The sequence below is a fragment of the Rhinolophus ferrumequinum genome, chromosome 5, assembly GCF_004115265.2.
Source record: "Rhinolophus ferrumequinum isolate MPI-CBG mRhiFer1 chromosome 5, mRhiFer1_v1.p, whole genome shotgun sequence".
In the NCBI taxonomy this organism is placed as follows: Eukaryota; Metazoa; Chordata; class Mammalia; order Chiroptera; family Rhinolophidae; genus Rhinolophus; species Rhinolophus ferrumequinum.
This window is the reverse complement of record NC_046288.1, coordinates 7,376,536-7,397,393: the sequence shown is the minus strand read 5'-3', so window position 1 is coordinate 7,397,393 and position 20,858 is coordinate 7,376,536. Positions and strand designations below refer to the sequence as shown.

Here is a 20,858-nt window from a genome sequence, read left to right as displayed (position 1 = left end):
ATAACGTTGTGATAATTTTGTGGCAAATCCGTTTAAACTTCAGATTATTCTTTCTAGGTAAATTTCTAGAAGGGGAAAAAGACACTGATCCTTTAAGATTATACCTTCCTTGATCTTAATTTTGATTTTTTTCTCCCCAAAAAGAGCAAGTGGAAAGTATATTAAAATACATATATGTGTATATATATATATATATATATATATATATATATATATATATATACATTGTATATATATAATTCTATTGCCTTCACACGTTTTAATTGTTCTGATTTCTTCAAAAATACCCACAAATTTTAGCTTGGAACACCATTTTATTTTTCACTTCTATCTCCCCTTGCATCACTTTAATTTATTAGTATTAGCAGTAATACTAAGAGATATACCTTCTCAAATACATTGATCATACTACTCAGTGATCTCCAATAGCACCAATTCTGTTCTTTAATGTTTGTAGCGCAACTTTTAATTCTGCAGTTGCATTTTTAGCTTCTAACATCCTTCTCAATTTTACCCCTTACCTTTTTCATCTTACACCATTGTCTTTTCATTACAGCATGTCCTCTTCTTATGACTATTGCTCCTGTTTTATGATGGCCATGCCTCTTTGTATCTTTATAAAGTTGCCAATTTTATTTCCAAAGCTTTGTTTATTTGTAATACATTATTTTCATAGGTCCACACTTCCACCTAGTACTGAGGATGTTATTCAATTTCCATTGTAGTTTTCCCCATATTCCATCTGTTTAGAGAATGGAAGAGCTAGTGAGGATAGCAGATTATGTTTTTGCCCAGCTCTGGACTACGTTTTGGAGGCCAAATGTTTCCAGAGTTTTGTGCAGTTAAGATCGGTCCAATATAGAGCAGTATGACTATAGGCCCGTTCTGCTTTTGCTAGAGATCTGCATGCCTCTCTTCTCTTCAAGAGCCTCTTCCCATGCAAACTGCAGACATGGAGTGGCTCCCTGACTCTGGCAAGTCTACTTCCTACGTATTTCTAATTGCTAATTCCTACGTATTTCCATCAGAGTAGCCACTGTTGTTAAGTATACCCATTGTTGTTTATTGCTTTTTCCTCCCTTCCTCCTTCTCTTTTCTTTCTTTCCTTAAAAAAATGTTTTGTTTTTTTCGTTTTTGCTGTTCAGGCTTAAAACTCTTCAAGCCCATGAGGAGGCCCGCAACAGGAACTCAGAGCTAAGAGGCTCCGCGCGTAAGACCTTGGAGCCTACGCGCTCGGAGCAGAGGGGCACGGAGCCTAGGGTCCCAGATCAGAGAAGCTTGGAGCCTACGCGCTCGGAACAGAGGGCCTTGGAGCCTAGGGTCCCGGATCAGAGAAGCTTGGAGCCTACGCGCTCGGAACAGAGGGCCTTGGAGCCTAGGGTCCCGGATCAGAGAAGCTTGGAGCCTACGCGCTCGGAGCAGAGAAGCTGGGAGTACAGAAGCCCCGAGCCTAGGCGCTGGGAGCAGAGGAGATCCGAGCGGCGGGCCTCCGACAAGCGCGGCGCTGAAAAGCCCAGCGCAGAAGTGATATGCAATTATGAGAAACAGATCCGAACGCTGAAGGACGAGATCGCTGCTCTGTGTGCTGAAAAATCTGCACTCCAAGGAAGGTCTGACACATTCTCACAGACCTTTTCCTTTAACTTCCTTTCGTTAGTGATACAAGCCTGGCTTGGAAAACAAAGTAAAATGACATGCTTGAACCCAAATCCCAACAATATGGGAAGCTTTGAATCGTAAAGGGCTTTCTCTGACTGTACCCTTCCAGGGTGAGAAAACACTTCTTGGATCCCCAGGACTTAGGCACTAACTGATCTGAGGCTGACGACGAGGCTTAAGGAATGAAACTGAGACGTATGAGAAAGGGAAATTCTTTGGCTTGAAACCAGATTTGAGTGGGCCTATAATGCAAGAATGAATGTTCCATGATATGAAGGTCTCTGGGTCCTCCCTCCCTCCAGGGATGACCAGCTGTCATTCTACTGGAGGGTAGTTCCTTTTTATAGCTCCCTGTGTTTGATAGCTGTGTAGGTACGTGTTCTTGTGAAATTCCTTTCTAGCGATGGACAGAACGTTAGGACACGTCATTCAGTTAGTGTTAAGTGAGGACAAAGCAGTATGTTTCTGTTTGGAGTTGCTGCATTTTCCTTGTTCTAACGTTCCCTGCCTCCCCCCATGCCCTGGTTCTGGCTATCAAAGTCACCACCGCACCCTATTCCCCTAAATGGCAGTAAGTCTTTCATTTTTGGGACTCACTCCGCCAGTGTTGTGCTGCTACCGCCTTGTACTGGCTCCTAGGAGTGGATTCTGTGCATTTTTGCCTAACTCTGCGTTCTGTGACATCACATGGATAGCTTGAAATCGGTCATGGGTGGAGTATTTGTTGCACCCTAGAAACTGGCAAACGCCATAAATGAGGGCTTCCCCACCTCTCCTCCCCACGCTGTCCCCCACTTAGAGTCCATGTTGCACTGCCTTTTGCCCCATAGTTTCTTCTACAAAACTTCCCTTTTCAGGAGGCCCATTTCCTTTGGGCTAGCTAGTCTGATAATTTAGGTTGTACTTGGTAGTCACATATGTTTCACTGATATGGTGCTTTCCAATTCGCCAAGTACTTTCACATGTATTAGCTCACCTGGTCTTCCAACCTCCACCCCTACCTCAAAGTAGAACAAAAATTATGTGGGTGAAAGCTGAGGCTCTGGAGATGAGAAATGATTGCAGACGCTGTCACTGCTGTGACATGGAGAAGCTGGGACTGCAACATAAATCTTCTTTCACATAAGGCTCATGTGGTGTGAGCTCTTATACCATAACGCCTACTGAGGTGTTGGGGCACGAAATGCTGAAAATCTGACTTCTTTTTTAAGTCTGGCTCTTGCTATCTGTGTCACTCTACGACAGCCAATTAACTTTCCTGAGGTTCAAGTTCCTCATCTGTAAAATGGCCAACAATCAACGCTGGCTTCACAGGGCTGCTTAAAGGATACGTTGTTGAGGTGCTCAATGAGTGAAAGGGTTTTACCAATTCTAATTCACCATGCAAATAAATAGCGAGTCTCGTTTCGTGGTTGTGGTCACGTCTGAGGCCTCGTGGATTCACAGTGCCTCTGACAGGCCTAGTGGAGAGGTCAGGAAGGCAGCTGCGTTCCCCGCCTGCAAGGGCGCAATCCCCGCCTGCAGGGGCGCGTGGCTCCTTAGTATCCTTTGCAGTTTATGTGGGGAGGAGCAGCAGAGTCCAGGAAGGACAGAGAAGTGAATCAGAGTGCCTCCCTGCTGATTCTTGCTTATCCACAGGTTTGCCAGGAGCCGTTCTCCTAGCCCTGCCTCTCGCGGCCGCAGCCGCAGCCGCAGCCGCAGCCACAGCCGCAGCCACAGCCGCAGCCGCAGTCCCAGACACAGCCGGGCAGGCAGCCCCTCCACCGCAATGGTGAAGATCAGGACCCCGTCTCCGAGTCGCGCCCGACTATCCAGTGCAGCGCGCAGGGCTGCCCTCCTGTCGCGGTTTAACAATGCGTATTCCCAGGCCCGCCTGGATGCCCAGTGCCTGTTGCGGCGCTGCATTGACGAAGCCGAGACGGTGCAGCGTATCATTTACATCGCCACAGTGGTATGTGACACTCCAGCTGCGCTCCAGAGGTCCTTGGGCGCAGCGGGGACACAAGTTTTGGTTAACTAAACAGCACAGCTTAAAAAGTCTAGTAGAGCTTGAGGTCCCTGCAAGAGGGTGGGATTTCCCTCCCGCCCTCCTTTCTTCCTTTCTTCCTTCCATGTGTTTAGAATGAGTAATTTTTCACAATCAATAACTATTCATATATATTAATATCGATACTGACCAGACATTTGTTGAAGTATTCATAGCTGTAGGACTATCTCAGATGGGTACATACTAAGTTGTTTTGCACTGAATCTTCTAAATGGACACAGGTGCACCAGTGGATATATTATTGCTAATGGCTATCATTTGATTGTTTTCCTTCAGTTCTTAGAAATATCAGAAGGCCGTGATTGTGTTAACTCTTCCGTTTATTTAACTAAGAGTAGTTGCTAAAGCTGCCAACATATCAGCTACTTGAGTATGGCAGATTAAAAAGTGCTCATATATAATCCTAAATCCCAAAGCAAATGCGTTTGTTCCTTGAGTACCAGATTGAGATGCTGAGTTCCTTATGAGAACAGCTAAATGTTAAAACAATAGAACAGAACATTGGTGTGGGAGCAGAATAATCAGAATCTACTGAACTTTATGCTGTATTTATTCATTTATATCAGAGGTCAGCAAACTAGCACCTGTGGGCCATAGCTGTCCCTGGCCTGTATTTCTAAGAAAAATACCACCAGAGAATTAAGAATATAAGAAGGGTTTTACATTTTTAAAGGGTAGTAAAAAAAAGAGAAAGAGCCTATGTCTACAGCCTAAAATATATATTATCCAGCTTTTTACAGAAAAAGTTTGCACACCCCTGGTTTTATAATTAAGAATCACTTTCTGAGTTGGTTAAAGTTCTATAAGCATAGAGACCATGTCTTTCACGCATACCTAAGTTTTCCCAATGCCAACTACATAACAGGCATTTCATACATAATTTTTTTTTTTTTTAACAGGAGTTGGGGATGGGGTTTGAGACGGGAAGCAACTTCGATCCTGTAAAGCACTTCCTTTATTTTGTCTCAGTTCCTCCACCCACTGATATCACAAAAGCAAAATATGGAACGCTTCACGAATTTGTGTGTCATCCTTGCGTAGGGGCCATGCTAATCTTCTCCGTATCATTCCAATTTTAGTATATGTGCTGCCGAAGCGAGCACCATACATAATTCTTGAATTATTTATATGCCAGATAACATGCCAGACAGACCTTTGATGTGTGTCTATGTACTGCATAAACCCTAGGTTGATCATTTTCTCTCATTTCTCCACCAGTAGTATGGTATTACTGTGACAGCATAGCAACGACTAGCACCTTTCCAGTATTTATGTAATCATAAAGATGATCTATTTCCTTGAACCTCTGTACAAACCTGCTTCCTGCACTCAGGATTACCAGAATGATGGTCCAGCGTCTTGAAATCAAAGAACATGGATAGTCATATACGCATTTGTGTACTTTTCAAAATTGAGATGTGTATGTTCTCCCAGATTAAAATTAGTTTTGACCAACTGTGTTTAGTTATTAGAAGATCCATGTGATGTTGAATTTTTGATGGGTGTTCTTTCTTCATTTCTTGCTCTGCACACCTTTGCCCCCCTTCTCTCACCAAACAAATTTGCTGATATTTTTATGTGCAGGAGGCATTTCATATAGCTAAAATGGCATTCAGACATTTCAAGACCCGTGTGAAGAAATCGTTGACACCGTCTTATGCGGGGACGAATGACTGTGAGGATGCTGTTTTGGATTATATCCTTTGTCATCTTGATCTATATGATTCCCAAAGCAGTGTAAACGTAAGTGTTGAGTCTCTTTTTGGGGACAGTTTGCTGCTGATGATGTTTATACCAAATACTAATGACTCAGAAGTCCATTCAGTGCTTAGTGTTGCTTCTATGTAATAGAAGAGCAGAAATGAGCAGCACCCAATTTACTTTGTAGAACCAGTCATCACTGGCTATTTCTTTCTTAGACATTTTATGGGGAAAAGTATTCTGAACTTTATAGTTCTATTCTTTCAATAGGCTCTTAAGACTGCAAGATAGAATATCATAGTGCTTAAGAGAAATTATTTTGGGAAAGATAGGTGTGGATTTGCATCCTGGCTCTGCAACTTACTAGCTGTGTGACCTTGCACATTTACTTAACCTCTCTGTGCTTTAGTTTTTAAATCTTTACATGGGAGCAGCAATGGTCATGACCTTATTGAGTTCTTGAGAGGATTAAATGAAAGGAAAAGGGTAATTTGCTTAGCACAAGACTTGGCACAGAGTAGACTCTCAATAAAAGCAAGCCATTATTATTATTATTATTTATTATTTTTATTACAGATTATGAACAAGTCAGAGTTCTGTGTTGGCATATCATATAACTTGCCCAGAATAAGGAAAGAATAAATAAAAGCTACTAAGGCTTTTTTTGTTTTTTTTTGAGACTCTCTTTAGTATGTCATTTGTACTCTGTCATCTCTCCTCCTTCCCTATCAGTGAGGCTTTCTCCTTTTAGCACATGTACTCCTTCTCTACTGTAAGTTGCTTTTACTCACATGCTCTTTTCTCACCTTCCATCAGTCATAATATCCTTAGGATTGTCAGTTTCATGTCACAGGTTGGTAACAAGGTGATGCCATCTTTTTGTTTTCCAGGATGTGATCCGAGCCATGAATATCAACCCCAAGATTTCATTACCTCAGGAAGTTGACTTTTGCATCCTCAGTAACTTCATCCAGGAGATATGCTGCATTGCCTTTGCAATGCAGACTTTAGAGCCACCCTTAGATATTGCATTTGGGGCCGATGGAGAGGTTTTTAATGATTCCATGTAAGAGACATAGCAGAAGATAAGGGATTCTCTATAAATAAGTGACCTTGTGTCTATTCCCTGGGAACAATTTAGGGAAAAGGACTCTGGGTGGGGAAATCAACAAACACGACCTGATTTCCAGGCCCTGCCATGTACTTCCCGGTACTACAGGGCAGGGCCCTCTCCTGGGGTCATTTTCTTTCTCAGCCAAACGTGATTCAGGAGGGATAATATGATTTCCATTCAACATATTGGTCTTGGGGAGAACTAATGAGTACCTGGATCCTCTCTGGACCTTTTTAAAAGAAAGGTGCTATATAAATACAAGTGTGTATTACTTTTTATTGTTTAAAAATTTATTTCTTATTGAGGTAGCATTGACATATAGCATCATATTAGTTTTACGTATACAACATAATGATGTGATGTTTGTATATATTTTGAAATGATCACCACAGTAAGTCTTGTTAACATCTGTCACCATACATAATCACAAAAATTTTTTTCTTGTGATGAGAACTTTTAAACTCTACTCTCTTAGCAACTTTCAAACACGCAGTACAGTATTCTTAACTATAGTCACCATATTGTACATTACATCTTTAGGACTTGTTTATTTTATAGCTGGAAGTTTGTACCTTTTGACCTCCTTAACCCATTTTTTTGCCCACCCCCTCATGCCTCTGGCAACCATCAATCTGTTCTCTGTATTTATGAGCTTGATTTTTGTTTGATTTTTGATTCTGCTTATAAGTGAGATCATATGGTATTTATCTTTCTCTGTTTTATAACTCTTAGTTAATACCCTCTAGGTCCATCCATGTTGTCACAAATGAAAGATTTCATTATTTTTTTATGGCTAAGTAATATTCCATTATATACGTTGTTTGATATATATATATATATATACACATTATATATATAATATATTATATATATATATATATTTTATATATATATATATATATATCACATCTTCCTTTGTCCATTCATCCATCAATGGACACTTAGGTTGTTTCCATATCTTGGCTATTGTAAATAATGCTGCAATGAGCATAGGGGTGCAGATATCTTTTTGAATTAGTATTTTGGATTTATTTGGATAATTACCCAGAAGTGGAATTGCTAGATCATATGGTCGTTCTATTTTAAAATTTTTGAGGAACCTGTATATAGTTTTCCATAGTGGCTGCACCAATTTACATTCCCACCAACAGTGCACAAGGGTTTCCTTTCTCTCATATCCTTGCCAATACTTATTATTTCTTGTCTTTTTAATAACAGCCATTCTAACAGGTATGAGGTTGTGGTTTTGATTTGCATTTCACTGATGATTAGTATGTTGAGCACCTGCACCTTTTCGTGAACCTGTTGGCCACCTGTATGTCCTCTTTGGAAAAAGATTGATTCCTTGCCCATTTTTCAATCAGATTGTTTGGGATTTTTTGCTTTTGTTGATTTTTATTGCATTTTTAGGCCAGATTTCTGAAAATGTGGTGCATGGGTCACCTGCATCAGAATTACTCAAGTACTTGTTAGAAATGCAGATTCCTGGATCACACTTCATGACAGTTTTGCAGTATAGGCCTGGGGTGGGGCTGAGGAATCTGTAACTTAACAAGCGCCCAGGTATTCCTTCTGCACACTAACATTTGGAAATCACTGCTCCAGACTCTTTTATCTAGGAACACTAGATTTCTACCAACTTTTACATGGTAAATGTTTCCTTTATAAATTAGAAGAACTTTAATTTAGAACATTTTACTGAAATTGTATGAGATCGCTGGAGATTATCCTGGAGGAGGCCACGCTGATGGTTAAGAACAGGCTCTGGTGTCAAACTGCCTGGGTTCTAATCCTGTCTCCACCATGAATCAGCTGTACAGGCTTAGGCAGCTACAGTTTTACTTAAATTTTACTTAATTTTCCTGTTCCTTAATTTCTTCTGTCAAATGGAAGCAATAATAATACCTATTTCCTAGGGCTATAGAAAGTCCATTGAGATCATTCAGGTAAAGTACTTAAGGACGCCGCCTGGCATGTAGCGTGCTCTCAGGAAACGTTAGCTCTGGGTCTTTGCTCAGGTTGTAGAGTTAGGGGTTGGTGGCAGTCCCCTATTCCTACCAGCTTGTGACGATGGAGACCATATAGCTTTATTTTGCTTATACAAATCACAACGATGGCATTTCCAATTGCCTTGTAGCATGTCATTTTCTTGCCACCTCCCAGCTTCTAGTTTCTTTCAGATGACTGCTGCCAGCATGCATCCCCTCGTGGAAGAGCTGAATATTAGAACATTACACTGCTGTTGGATCTTTTTGAGTCTCTTACAGAACACACAATATCTGCATGCCTCTTTTTTAAATTCCTTTTTCCTTAGAGCATTCATGGTTCCACTCGGAAATATTCACCCATTTCAGTTTATGGAATCTGCACATTTCCCAGACCTCTGGCAGGCCTTCTGCTTCCGTGCCTTAATCAGAGGGAACATGCAGCCTCTTGGGGCTCTCTGTGACCTGTGCTCCTTTGTGGCTGTGGAGTGGAAACTGGAGTTGCTAGGAACAGTTGGATTTGGCTCTGCTTCTAGGATTTCACAAAATAAGTCTAATGCTTTTCCTTTTCATTCTCTCTTTTTTACTTTGGCAGCCTTTCACACACGTAAAAGCATTACTCAAATTCTCCTCCTTCTGACCTCTGGCTTCAGGTTTTTTCCTATGAAGGGGGTTTGAGACTTCCTGACAAATGGATGGGATTCCTTGGCCTGTTCTCCATGCTCTTTTGGGCATTCCTTTTTAAGAAAGTGTTCACATTGCATGGCGTCCCCTGCTTTAAAATGACCAGCCTAGAGGGACTAACATGATTTCCATTCTTATTCTCTATTATTTCAGCTAATTTGTAATACTTTTTTCTTTTTTCCAGCCATATAACACTGTTCACTCATTTTGAGTTCAACTAAAATCTGTTATTAAATTTTTACTTGTGCTGTGATTAAGCCATTTATCACTTTTATCTGTGCAGTTAAATGCTTTTTAGACTCAATTGCAGGACACCATAGGTATCTGCATTACGTTGGATCTGATTAGATTCAGCTTATTGTTCCAACCAGTTACTGTCATCTGTTTTTTGTTCCTACCCACTCCCCACCTTTGAACGATTTTTCTATATTTTATGCAAATCATTGCTGAATGTGTTGGTTTATCACAGGATTGAGACAGAGAGGCCTTTGCACCTTCATTCATATTCTCATTGACCCACTAATTATCCCACTTTGGAAGTGATCACTGAATCAGTTTCCAACCCCCCTATTTAAGTTAATCACCTACTTATACTTATTTTGTCTGCAAATATACATGAGAAATCTTGTAGGAAGCCTATAGGACTTCACATAGTCTCTAACATTTCCCTGAATTGCAATCTCTTGTAATCCTGAGAAGAGAAGGACAAGATTAGTCTGACATGTTCTCAGTGAGTCCCTGTCAGGTCCTCGTTATCACTGGTTCTTATTCTAAGAGCCCACAACCATCTCTTTAATAATAGCACAAGGATCCATATTTATCTAGATCTGAGCTTAACCAAAACGAAAATTTACTCTGATGTCCCCCTGCCCAGTTATGCCACATAATTGCTTACCTTCTCTTTCTCCTTCTTTTGTGTGTTTAAAACAGGTACCGTCGCAGCTATGACTCCGATTTCACTGCCCCCTTGGTCTTCTATCATGTGTGGCCTGCGCTCATGGAGAATGACACTGTCATCATGAAGGGAGAGGCTGTCACCAAGAGAGGGGCTTTTGTACGGATGTCTTGCATAGTGAAAATTCATCCCAAGTGTTTGATTCACAAGTTCGAGAACATTTATAAACCCAGAGATTCTATAAAAGAAGTTTATAAAGAGTTGTTTGATAAAATTTCATACAAAGGAGAGGAAAGGGATAAGCAGGGAAAGAACAAATTCTTTTCTTTGATTCATTCATGATTCTTCATAATTTCCTGGTAGTAATTTCTTTGTTTCATTTATTTATAAGATGGAACTAATCATATTTACCTCCTCCATCTTAGCAATATTATGCTATTATAAGTGCTAAGCCCTTTGAAGTCACCTTATTGGAGGCCTTTTGTAACTCCAAGCATTTGAAAGTAATTAATTCACTTTCAGGAAACAGTTGCCAAATTTTTACTGACAATTCTCTATTTTTGGAAACCAACGAACGTGCCCTGTTGTTCTCTCCTTGGTATGATGTGTAGAGAGGGGAGGGATGGAGAAAAAGAGGGCAGAGGACTTGGGGAGAGAGGAGCCAATCACCTTTGGAAGGTTGCTTCCTGTATACATTGGTTGTAGAATATGCTAAATAATTGGGCAGCCTTCAAAATAGTCTTAGGTATGCAAGTGTGTGAGTGTGTGTTGTGGTGGGATTGGGTGTTGGAACTGCTGGCCATGGGTGCTTGCATATTCTGTATAGTGAACATTAGGGAGTTTTGACCCTGCCATTCCTAGAGTTAAGTAACTCCTGAAGTGAAGCTCCTCGGTCCAGAGCAAAGCCAACACCTGTGTGGTCTCAGTTCCTGTTCTCTTTGAACTAGAGAATAGGGGACGTGTGTCATGGCAGCTTTTCATCTATATAGTGGAGAAAGGGAGTGGTGCATTTTAAAAGAATTTAAGAATAAGGTTTTTGCAGCTTAAGCAGCCCACTGCAGCTAGTTGTATCTCAATAAAATATTTTGTGCTATGCAAGTTTAGCTCATAGAAATTGGATTGTGTTGATCTGACAACAACACAGGCTCTACAGTGAATAAATTCATAAAACATGCTTCTTGCCCCTATAATAATCACCTTCTGTTAAGAAACTCTTACTGTAGATGGTCTGCAGTGCAATTGGGAAGGGAGGGAGAGGAAATAGTGACTATTCTTATGTTCTAGCAATTGCCTTTTAATTTCCTTCTGTCCCATCAAGCATATCACCAACATTTGCCCAAGTGTAAATTCCTAAAACAAAACAAGAATACCCTAAAAGGAAGAACTTGGAAAATGAAAGGGTTAAATGAAGGGAAATTTTTAAAGAAATTTTTAAATTTTTAAATTACTAATGAAATCTCATTACAGTGAATATGATTTTTTTCTTATTAACTTAGTTGGAGAGTAGATGGGCAGCATTGGTGAATCAGTCACTCGTTCATGAATTCATTTCATTCAACAATAGTTATTTATTCAATAGTTATTTATGACCCAAGCACTGTGTGTAGGGGCTGAAGATCCAGCAATGAGCAAAACAGACACAAATCCCTGCCCACGCGGAGCTTACATTCTCTAACACTTGCAAACTTAATGGAATTTCTAACAACTTACTCATCAAAACAAAATTCTACTAGCACCAAGAGTTTGAATATCCTCAAGTTCATTGTAATGGGATTTCTGTTTTAGAAATACTCTAAAGGTGTTGTCAAATATTGGGCAACTATAGGAAATGAAGGGAGAGTACCTTATGCTAATGAGCAGGCAAGTGTAATCATATCAGCAAAACCTAGGTCTGTGGGATATGCATACAGTTTTAAGCCATGTGTGCTTTCACGGACTATTGACTGTTTTTCTTTCTCTCTCTTCGTAGTGGAATTCGATGAGGTCCGTAAGTCGAAGTCGAAGCAGGAGTTTAAGTCCCGTCTGCCTCCGTAGCCATATTGGTTTAAGCACGGTACATATCTAGTTATTTTTACACAAAATCATCCTACGGTTGACATTTTTTTCTTCAACAGTCGCCTATAAAAGAGATGATTATAAATTTATAGGTAGAAAGAGAACCTGTTGCAATCACCCCAAAATGATTTTTATATTACCTTGGGAGGAGGAATTTATCATTCTAGAAAGAAGGAGGTAGAGGTAGTTTTTTTCTGATTTAGTTGAAAGACTAATAGACTTTACTTATTTCACAGTTTTATGAATGAAAATGGGGTATTAGGTATCAGTCTTCTGAACAGAGAATAGGACACCTTGGTCAACTGACCTCGGAGTAGGTCCCAGCTTCCTCTGGAACTTACTGTATGATTTGGAGAAATTGCTCAAATGGTCTGGCTTTCAATATTGTATAGTGAGCATTGCAGGGATTAATTTTCCTCCTAACTTCTAATGTGGAAGAATAAGATTAGTATTATTCTCTTTGCATATTAGTTCTTGGAAGGATTACTAATACTCTGTCAAATAAAAAAATAATAGTAAAAGTACCTCTAAAAACTGAAAATATTATTAATGATTCACCACTGAAAATATTATTGATTCACCCCATTAATATTATTAATGGTTCAATAATGTTCATTTATTTGACAAATACTATTTAGTCAATGCTGTTTGAATACTGGGCTGGACCAAACATGTGGACACCAGATAGGCTAACAAAGTGCTGTTTCTTCCAATAAAAAATTTAAACTATTCGTTCAACCTTGTTTTAGGTAGACTGATGGAGAAGGAGAACCACATCTGGGAACACTCCACTTCTCTGAAATTATCTCTAGCAATGCAGCTTTAACCCAAAAACGTCTAAAACCCCCTTGGCAAAAGAAAAACCAAAACCCCTGCAGTTAATAAGACTCACCTTTCTTACTGATTTTTGTGAGCATCTGTTGGTACTCTAGCATGCTCCTTTATCAAACTTCCACCCCCCCATATCTGATGAACGCTAGATTTATGGCATGATCGGCACATAAAAATGGCTAAAACATGGTCTCTTCCCTGAATGGGTTTCAATATAGGAAATTTAGTGTGATGTAAGCAAAGTAACTGAATGTGGTATATGATACAATCTATAAATGAGGCACAAAGCAGCACAGAGTAGGTAGAGCTTCCTCCTGGATGTTAGTGAGGACGGGGTTCAGCTTGATCTGGCAGAATTTCAGTGAGCTGGGAAATTGGGGAGGAAAAGCCACATGAAGCAAATGGCCCGGCAATGGAAACGACTTGCATCTAACACAGTTCTTTTGCTTTTAGATGTTAATATAACTTACTTGTCTTTATTCATGGATAATATTTACAGTAGGTAAAAGCAAAAGGAGAGTGCATTTAGTGGACTGATGAATAAAAAGGAAATCTTGAGCGTTTTAGACTGGAAGATTCTCCTCATTCTAAGAGGAAATGGCATGTTAGAAGAAAGAGCAATGTAGACCCTATTGTGCTTACAGCCAAGGTGAATTTTACCTCTGGAGGCTCACTGGAAGGCTATCAATGGGCACCGTCCCTCTGCAATAAACCCCTACACGTGTCTGAACCACCTCCTCTCTCCCACTTGGTGCCTTGAGAGCACAAAGTAATCTAAACTTTAGATGAGAATAAAATATAGCCTCAAATGTGAAACTGCTACGAAGTTCTGTCCCTTCCCACCATTGTCTCCTTACAACAAGACTGGCACACCTATAAAATAAAAGACAAATATTTTTGGTTAGTCCAAATATTTTTTTGGCTTATCTGAAGTCTCTCATCCAGAGCAGCTTCCATCTTTGCTAGTGTCTACTTATCTGAAGTGTTTGAAAGCTCCAAGCAAGAATGATGCCCGCAGTCAGTTATTTGTGAGCTGTCACAGGTTTGGAGGCGCAGGTGGTGGTTTTTGCTTAGTGAAAGCAAAGGTGAGATTTGAACAATGATTTTTTTTTTTTCTGGCTGCCCAGTGACCTTTTTTAATAAGGCAGCATTTTGGACACATGAGATAATTCATATAAAGGATCTGCCAGGCAGTATTTGATCATTTAAGCTTTAACTAGTTAATAATAGGAATAATTTTCTGGAAAGCTTTTAATTCGGTATGGCCACTGAGCATCCAATCTCAAAGTCTTTAGCAATCATTAAATAACAATAACAAAAGCAACAAAAACTAGGCCACTGAACCCAGATTTTACTTAATAATATAATCTAAGTTAAGTGCCCATTTACTTCAGGAAGTTAAAAAGGAATTGCAGTGCTCAACCTTAGGGGTGAAAAGCATAGTTCTAAAGTGTCTCAAAACAACTATTTAGCTGGTTTTACAAAAAAGCATCAAAAGGATTCACGCATCGAGTTCCATCTACTGTGTGATTCACATTACACTTTTATATTTTCCAGATATCTCAAAGCCGAAGTCCTTCTCCAGTAAGATATGGATTGCCAAGTAAGTGGGATGAGTTAGATGGAACAATTTTCTGTGTTTTAATGCTATATTTAGTACTCAGCACTGTGCAGCAAAACGAATGTTTTGCTTCCTCGGGGACAGCGTTTACCTCCACCTCATACCTTTCATTTCTGGGTGGATGGTACCTGAGCAGGTGCCATGAGTGACATAGGAGGAGCTTAAATGGAGAGATTTTATTGATGTAAACTTAGATTAACTACCTTGCTTTATTTAGGTCCTCCCCCAAGAAATTCTAAGAGAGTGACCATAATAATGAACTGTTTATTTTTCTCCTTAGGGTTTTAAAACCACCAGATATGTTCCTTTGCCGCGGCACATTTGCAACAGCCAACCTCCCCAGCGCCTCCATCTGCCTGCAGTGTCTGCCTCAGACCTCACTTAAGATAATGTGAAAAGGCAATTCTGTGTATCACTCCACAAATAGAGTTAAATGTTTTGGCATAGCGCATTTGTAACTTCAGCTATTTTGCATTTTATTTCATTTTATAGATACAAATTCCATTAATTTGATAAAAACTCTTGCCCAGGTGTTTAGGATCATATTCATTTGAAGCAGAGTCCATTACACGGGTTCAGGATTTTCATCCTGAAGTACTAGGCCCTTTTCTAGGAACTATATGAACAAAAAAAGAAAACCTTTACCATACTGAGTCCAAAAGACAACAGGAGTCATTTTAGTTTATAAATTGATCACAAGTATTATAATTGCTGGTATTAGCTTTAACTTGAAAACAATATTGCTGTTTTCATTTTCTCTTAAGTTTGGGAAGACAGCCCTAATCTCAGGTTGGGGAACTCCTAGCAGTCACATTGACTTCAGGCTAAATGTAGATGGTGATGATTTAAGAGACTGTAGTTCATAGCCTTGGCTCTCTTTTTCCACTTTGAGTACCCAGTTTGGTTTAACTGAGTGCTGTATGTCAAAGCTACTTACTTAAGAGAATTTTCTTGCTTCATAAATGCAGAGCAATGATTTGGATAGAAGCCAGCTTTGAGATAAATGTTAATTACCTAGTGTTTATCTCCTGGGAATGTTTCACATGGTTTTAATGTACATGTTATATATATAAAAGCTACATGGGAAGAGATCCAAGATGGTGGAGTAGATCAATGCTGTGCTTGCCTCATCCTGTGAACACATCGAAATTACACCTAAAGTATAGAACAGTCAACCTGGAAAACCATCTGTAGTCTAACTGAACAGAAGTTTTATAACTAAGGATATAAAGAAGAAACCACATCGAGACTGGTAGGAGGGGCAGAGACATGAAACGTCCTGGCCCCAAACTTTCCTGTAGTGGTTGAACATTAGGAGGGATATCTTAGCCACAGGGGTTCCCCCTGGAGGAGCAAGGGACTCCAGTCCCATACCAGGCACCCCAGCTTAGAGTACTGGTGCTGAGAAAGGAGCCCTGACATCTGGCTGGGAAAAACAGTGGGGATTCTGACCATCTGGGTGGGATGGAAGTCTGCAGGAAACCCAGAGATCCTCTTAAAAGGCTCATACACAGACTCACTTGTTCAAAGGCACTCAATCTGGGCTCTGGTGGAGGGACAGTGACTCCAGCGGCGTCAGAGACATACAGGGATAGACTGAGATGTGTGGCTTCTGCGTGAGGACTGGAGGGACAATTGCCATTTCCCCTGTGTGGGGTTTTCTTCCCATGCAGCTGGCAGGCAGGCAGCTTCTTTTCTGTGTTGAGCCCTCCCCCCACCATGCTCGTGGCCAAATCTGAATCTCAATTGGTCTGGTGATCTCTGCTTGCTCCACTCTGGTGATTCACTGAGACCCTGACACACCCAACTCCCTACTACAGGAGGCTTTATGTGGCTGAACTTTAGGGGAACCAGCAGCTGACAACAGCCTCAGAGTGTCCTGGCTTTTTTCTGGAGCTACCCTGTACCTGGTACTGTTGGCAGCCATCCTTGGTTTGCAGGGTGGCCTCTCCCACATGCCTCCAGGTCTAGCACAGGCAACAACACACCATGGATCACTTTGTAGCTCTTTCCAGGTAGTGCCCTGCCAGTCACAGGGAGTGGCTGATCCCACTTCTGGGTATTTATCTGAAAAAACCAAAAAAGCTACTTTGAGGGGACATGTGCATCCATATATTCATTAAAATATTGTTTTCAATGGCCAAGATATGGAGGCAGCCTGGGTGTCTGTCAATGGATGAAAGGTATAAACAAATTCAAATCCATTAATGATTAAATGCAAACTTGAAGAATATTACCATTTTATAAACCAACTAAAAATAAGAACCTTTTTGTAATTGGAACACCAGAAGGAGAGAAGACAGACAATTTGGCAGAAAAACATTTGAAGAAATAAAGGCTAAAATATTTCCAAACATGTCTTAAAGTTCAAAGATACGTGAGAAGGTTGAATGGAAAACACATACACAACCACATCATAGTCAAATTCCTGAAAAATCAATAATGAAGAAAATCTTAAAAGTACCTAGACAAACAAACAAAAAAAAAAAAAGGCAGATTTTATAGAGAAGAACTACGTAACAGGGAAGGCTGAATTCTAATCCAAGCATTGCATCAAGAAGACGATGGAATGACATTTTCAAAGTGCTGAAAGAAAATAACCATGTCAACATAGAATTCTATGCCCAGTTAAAGTATTCTTTAAAAAGAAAGGGGAAGTAAAGGCATTGTTTGAGCCCTCGTCAAAGAAGAAATCACAAGGGAAATAGGAACTTATTTTGAAATAAATGGTAATGAACACACATCGTATGAACATTTCTGGGTGTAGTTAAAACTGCATTTAAAACAAAATGTATAACGTTGAAGTCTTTCAGAGAAACGAATAAATGTTTAAATCCATGGCTTGAACTGCCACATTAAAAAGCTTGAAAATGGAAAGAAAATTAAAGTCAAAGTAGAAAACAAGAAGAAATAAAAAGTAAAAGTCTACAAATTAGTGAATAGAGAAAAAATAGAGAAAAATTAATAAAAATTAATAAAATTTGGTTCTTGGAAAAATATAATAAAATCGATAATCCTTTGATCAAGAAATACAAATGACCAATACCAAAAATTGCACAGGGAACCTCACTAGAGGCTTTAAAATGATGATAAAAAATAATCAGTTGGACACTTAGAAAAATGAGTAAACTCCTTGTAAGAGAAAAACATACGTCAACTAACCCAGTAAGAAACATGACATCTGAATGGTCTTACATTTGTTAAAGAAAATGAATTTGAAATACAAAGCCTTCCCAGAAAAACTGAAGGCCCCGATGATTTCACTGGTGAATTCTGCAAAAATATTTAAGGGAAAAATGAAGAAATGATATTAATTATACATCATAAATTTCAGAAAATAGAAGAGGAGGATTATTGACCAGCTCATTTCCTGAAGGCAACATAACCCTGATATCAAAACTTGAGGAAGACGTTACAAGTAAATGGAAGTACAGACCCATATCTCTCATGATCACAGGAACAAATATTGACAAAATAGTCACAAAACAGAGCAATATTGAAAATCATCATATGACATGATCAAATGTGAGTCATCCTCGGGATGCCAGGTTGGTGTAATAATAAAAAAATCATTCAACATAAATTACCACAGTCAGATTAAAATAGAAAAAGGACATGATGATGTTAAAAGATGGACAAAAATTACGTGACAAAATTCAATACCTAAATTAGCTCAGCTAATTAGGAGTACAACGGAGCTTCCTCAACCTGATAGAACCAGCTGTGAAATACCTTCAAGTGATTATTATACTTGATGAGATATTGAACATGTTTACCGTAGAGTTGTGAACAAGGCAGTGATGTCTGTTCTTAGTATGTTTTCCGACATTTTTCTGGACAGTCCAAGCCAGTACAATAAGGCAAATAAGAAAGATTATATAGGAAGAAATAAAATGGCCTTTACGGGAGCCTGTGCATGGAGTCCATGGTGGCCCCGGAGGAGCGGGGTGCAGCGAGGGGGCTCCATGGCGGAGCTGCAGCAGCTCCGTGTGCAGGAGGCGGTGGACTCCACAGTGAAGAGTCTAGAGAGAGAGAACATCCGGAAGAGGCAGGGCCTCATGTTGCGGTGCAGCGCCCGCTGCTGTGAGGACAGCCAGGCGACCATGCAGCAGGTGCTCCAGTGCCCTGAGCGCTGCAGTGCGCCTCTGGCTCAGGCCCCAGCCCTAGGGGCCAGTGGGTTGGAGAAGTTCCAGGACCGCCTGCCCGGTGCACCCCGCATTGCAACGACACAGCCAAAGATTCAATAGATGCCAGGAGTAAAGAGCTTCAGATGAAGCAGCAGCGACCAAATGTGTGGATGACCACATGAACCTCATTCCAGCCATGACCAGGAAGATGAAGGAGTCACTCTCAATCACTCAGGAACAGAAGTCTTTGCCATTGGCCATCAAGGCTGAGGGCAGGAATCTACTTCGGAAGAATGAGAATTTTGGTCTTTTAAGCAAAGTTTATAAGTGAAGAAATTAAGGGTGGCAGCAAGTTTAAGGCACATGTCACTTGACTCGAGACACTGGTTCCTTTATGTTTTAATCCTAGAAAATGAAATGGAAAAACTGGTGCTAAAATTGGGGTCGGAGAGTTTTTGAGAGCCTAAATTTCTTGTGGCAAGGGCTTATCCTGGCGGCAGGCATCTCCCTCGTACCAATCCGGAGCCTCAGGTACCAGATTCTTCTTAGTCCACAGGTACCACAGGGCTGACAGGCTCCTCTAACCTGCCAAGGATCTGCTGGCGTGTGAGGAGAGGTGTTTCTGTTTTTGCCGACTTCCTGTTTACCAGAAGCATCACCACACCAGTTTCCATAAGCTGTAAAACAAAATCCATGAGGTCACTAATGTAAAGGGAAAGAAAGGTTTCTGGGTCTTTTGTTTTGATTGATTTTGTCTTATATACAAGGGCATGAAGTTAATTTAAGATGTGGAGTTGGGAGAGAGAGTTTAGATAAGAACTTTGAAAGATTCCTTTGGATATCCATTTCTGGCCATCAGATGTGAATGTTCATTTCTTAAAATTCTCACATATTGCATCTTTCAGCCTGGAGTTCTCCAAAGAGCTGAGAGGTGATGTCACACTGAGTATGGGAAGCAGACCTTCCCTCTCACTGGCTGCCATGATGAGGCTGCCTGCAGCAAAGGGACAGGACAGTCTTGCAGTGACACTCCCTTGAAGGGAAAGAGGATTTTGATCGTGCTACATACCAGTACCCAGGAATGAACACTGAAAGAGGAACTGTTGGCTGCTTAACAGGGTTATGAAGTAAATAGAGTTGGAAAAATCTTCGTTTTCAGGAATGGAACCTACATCCAGTATTGCTTACTTAGCAATACTGAATTAATACAGTGCTACTGAGACGATCCCTTGGCAACAGGAAGGTCAAAGGAGAAAAAGTAAGCAACTCAGGTGAGCTGCGGCTCCTTTAGAGCAAAAGAGGGCCAGCTCCCTATTTCCAAATACCACTTTTGCCTGGGGCCTTTGCAACGTGCAGTGTTCCTGCTCCAGCTCTAGCACCTTGCCATTTTGATAAGGACCTTGTTGTCTTTTTACTAGTTTCTTACCTGAAATGATAATATAACCTGCCTGCTGTTTCAGGACTATGATATATTTTCGTAGTGGTCTGGTTTTTAAAAATAAATAGGGTTTAATTTTTTTCTCCATAAATAAATAAATAACCTTTATGTGACCTTTATATAATTGCATAGATAAAGAAACTACATTTTTTAGTTCTGCAAGAACTAATAAATGAACCTAATCAGGTTACACTATGTAAGGTAAGGTTACCAAAATCAACTGTATTTTTATGTACTAGAAAAGAATAGAAAAAGAATTTTAAAAATATTATTTAAAATGTCTGTCACCCCAATAAATTTAATAAAAATTAAAACAAAAGAATAGAAAAAATTAAATGCCATAAAAATAAAAATACTTAGAAGTAAATCTGTCAAAATCTATAAAAGATATACTTGAGATAAGTTAAAAAAGACATAAAAAAATGGAGAGATATACCAGATTCATATATTGGAAGATTCCATTTTGCTAAAATAGGTATTTTCCCCAAATTAATCAATAGATTCACCATACTCCAATCATGACCCCAGAAGTCTTCTTTGATAAATTGGCAAGTGATTCTAAAAATAATGTTTAATTGCAAAGAACCTAGAATAGCAAAAACAATTTGGAAAAGAAGAAAAATGTTGGACAACTTACACAACCTAATATCAAGAATTACTGTACAGCTTTAATAATCAAGGCAGTGTGCTGCTAGCTTTTA

At 39.9% G+C, this 20,858-nt stretch overlaps 1 protein-coding gene, 1 non-coding gene and 1 pseudogene across 2 annotated transcripts in view; 2 read left to right on the top strand and 1 right to left on the bottom strand.

Annotated features, from left to right (window-relative positions):
* SPATA18 (spermatogenesis associated 18) overlaps positions 1–15,515 on the top strand; it is a 41,928-nt gene extending 26,413 nt beyond the window's left edge. The window contains exons 7-14 of the mRNA XM_033106080.1: positions 1,146–1,610; positions 3,298–3,610; positions 5,291–5,449; positions 6,298–6,473; positions 10,121–10,244; positions 12,055–12,138; positions 14,529–14,574; positions 14,873–15,515. Of these exons, the coding sequence (XP_032961971.1) occupies positions 1,146–1,610; positions 3,298–3,610; positions 5,291–5,449; positions 6,298–6,473; positions 10,121–10,244; positions 12,055–12,138; positions 14,529–14,574; positions 14,873–14,880 (1,375 nt within the window). The 3' untranslated portion in view covers positions 14,881–15,515. The remainder of the gene's footprint in view (positions 1–1,145; positions 1,611–3,297; positions 3,611–5,290; positions 5,450–6,297; positions 6,474–10,120; positions 10,245–12,054; positions 12,139–14,528; positions 14,575–14,872) is intronic.
* LOC117022689 (U6 spliceosomal RNA) lies at positions 4,703–4,809 on the bottom strand. Its single transcript, XR_004423093.1, has one exon. It is a non-coding gene; the product is annotated as a U6 spliceosomal RNA (small nuclear RNA).
* Positions 15,516–17,637: 2,122 nt separating the features above from the next.
* LOC117022357 (protein FAM136A-like) lies at positions 17,638–20,169 on the top strand (annotated as a pseudogene).
* The last annotated feature ends 689 nt before the right edge of the window (positions 20,170–20,858 follow it).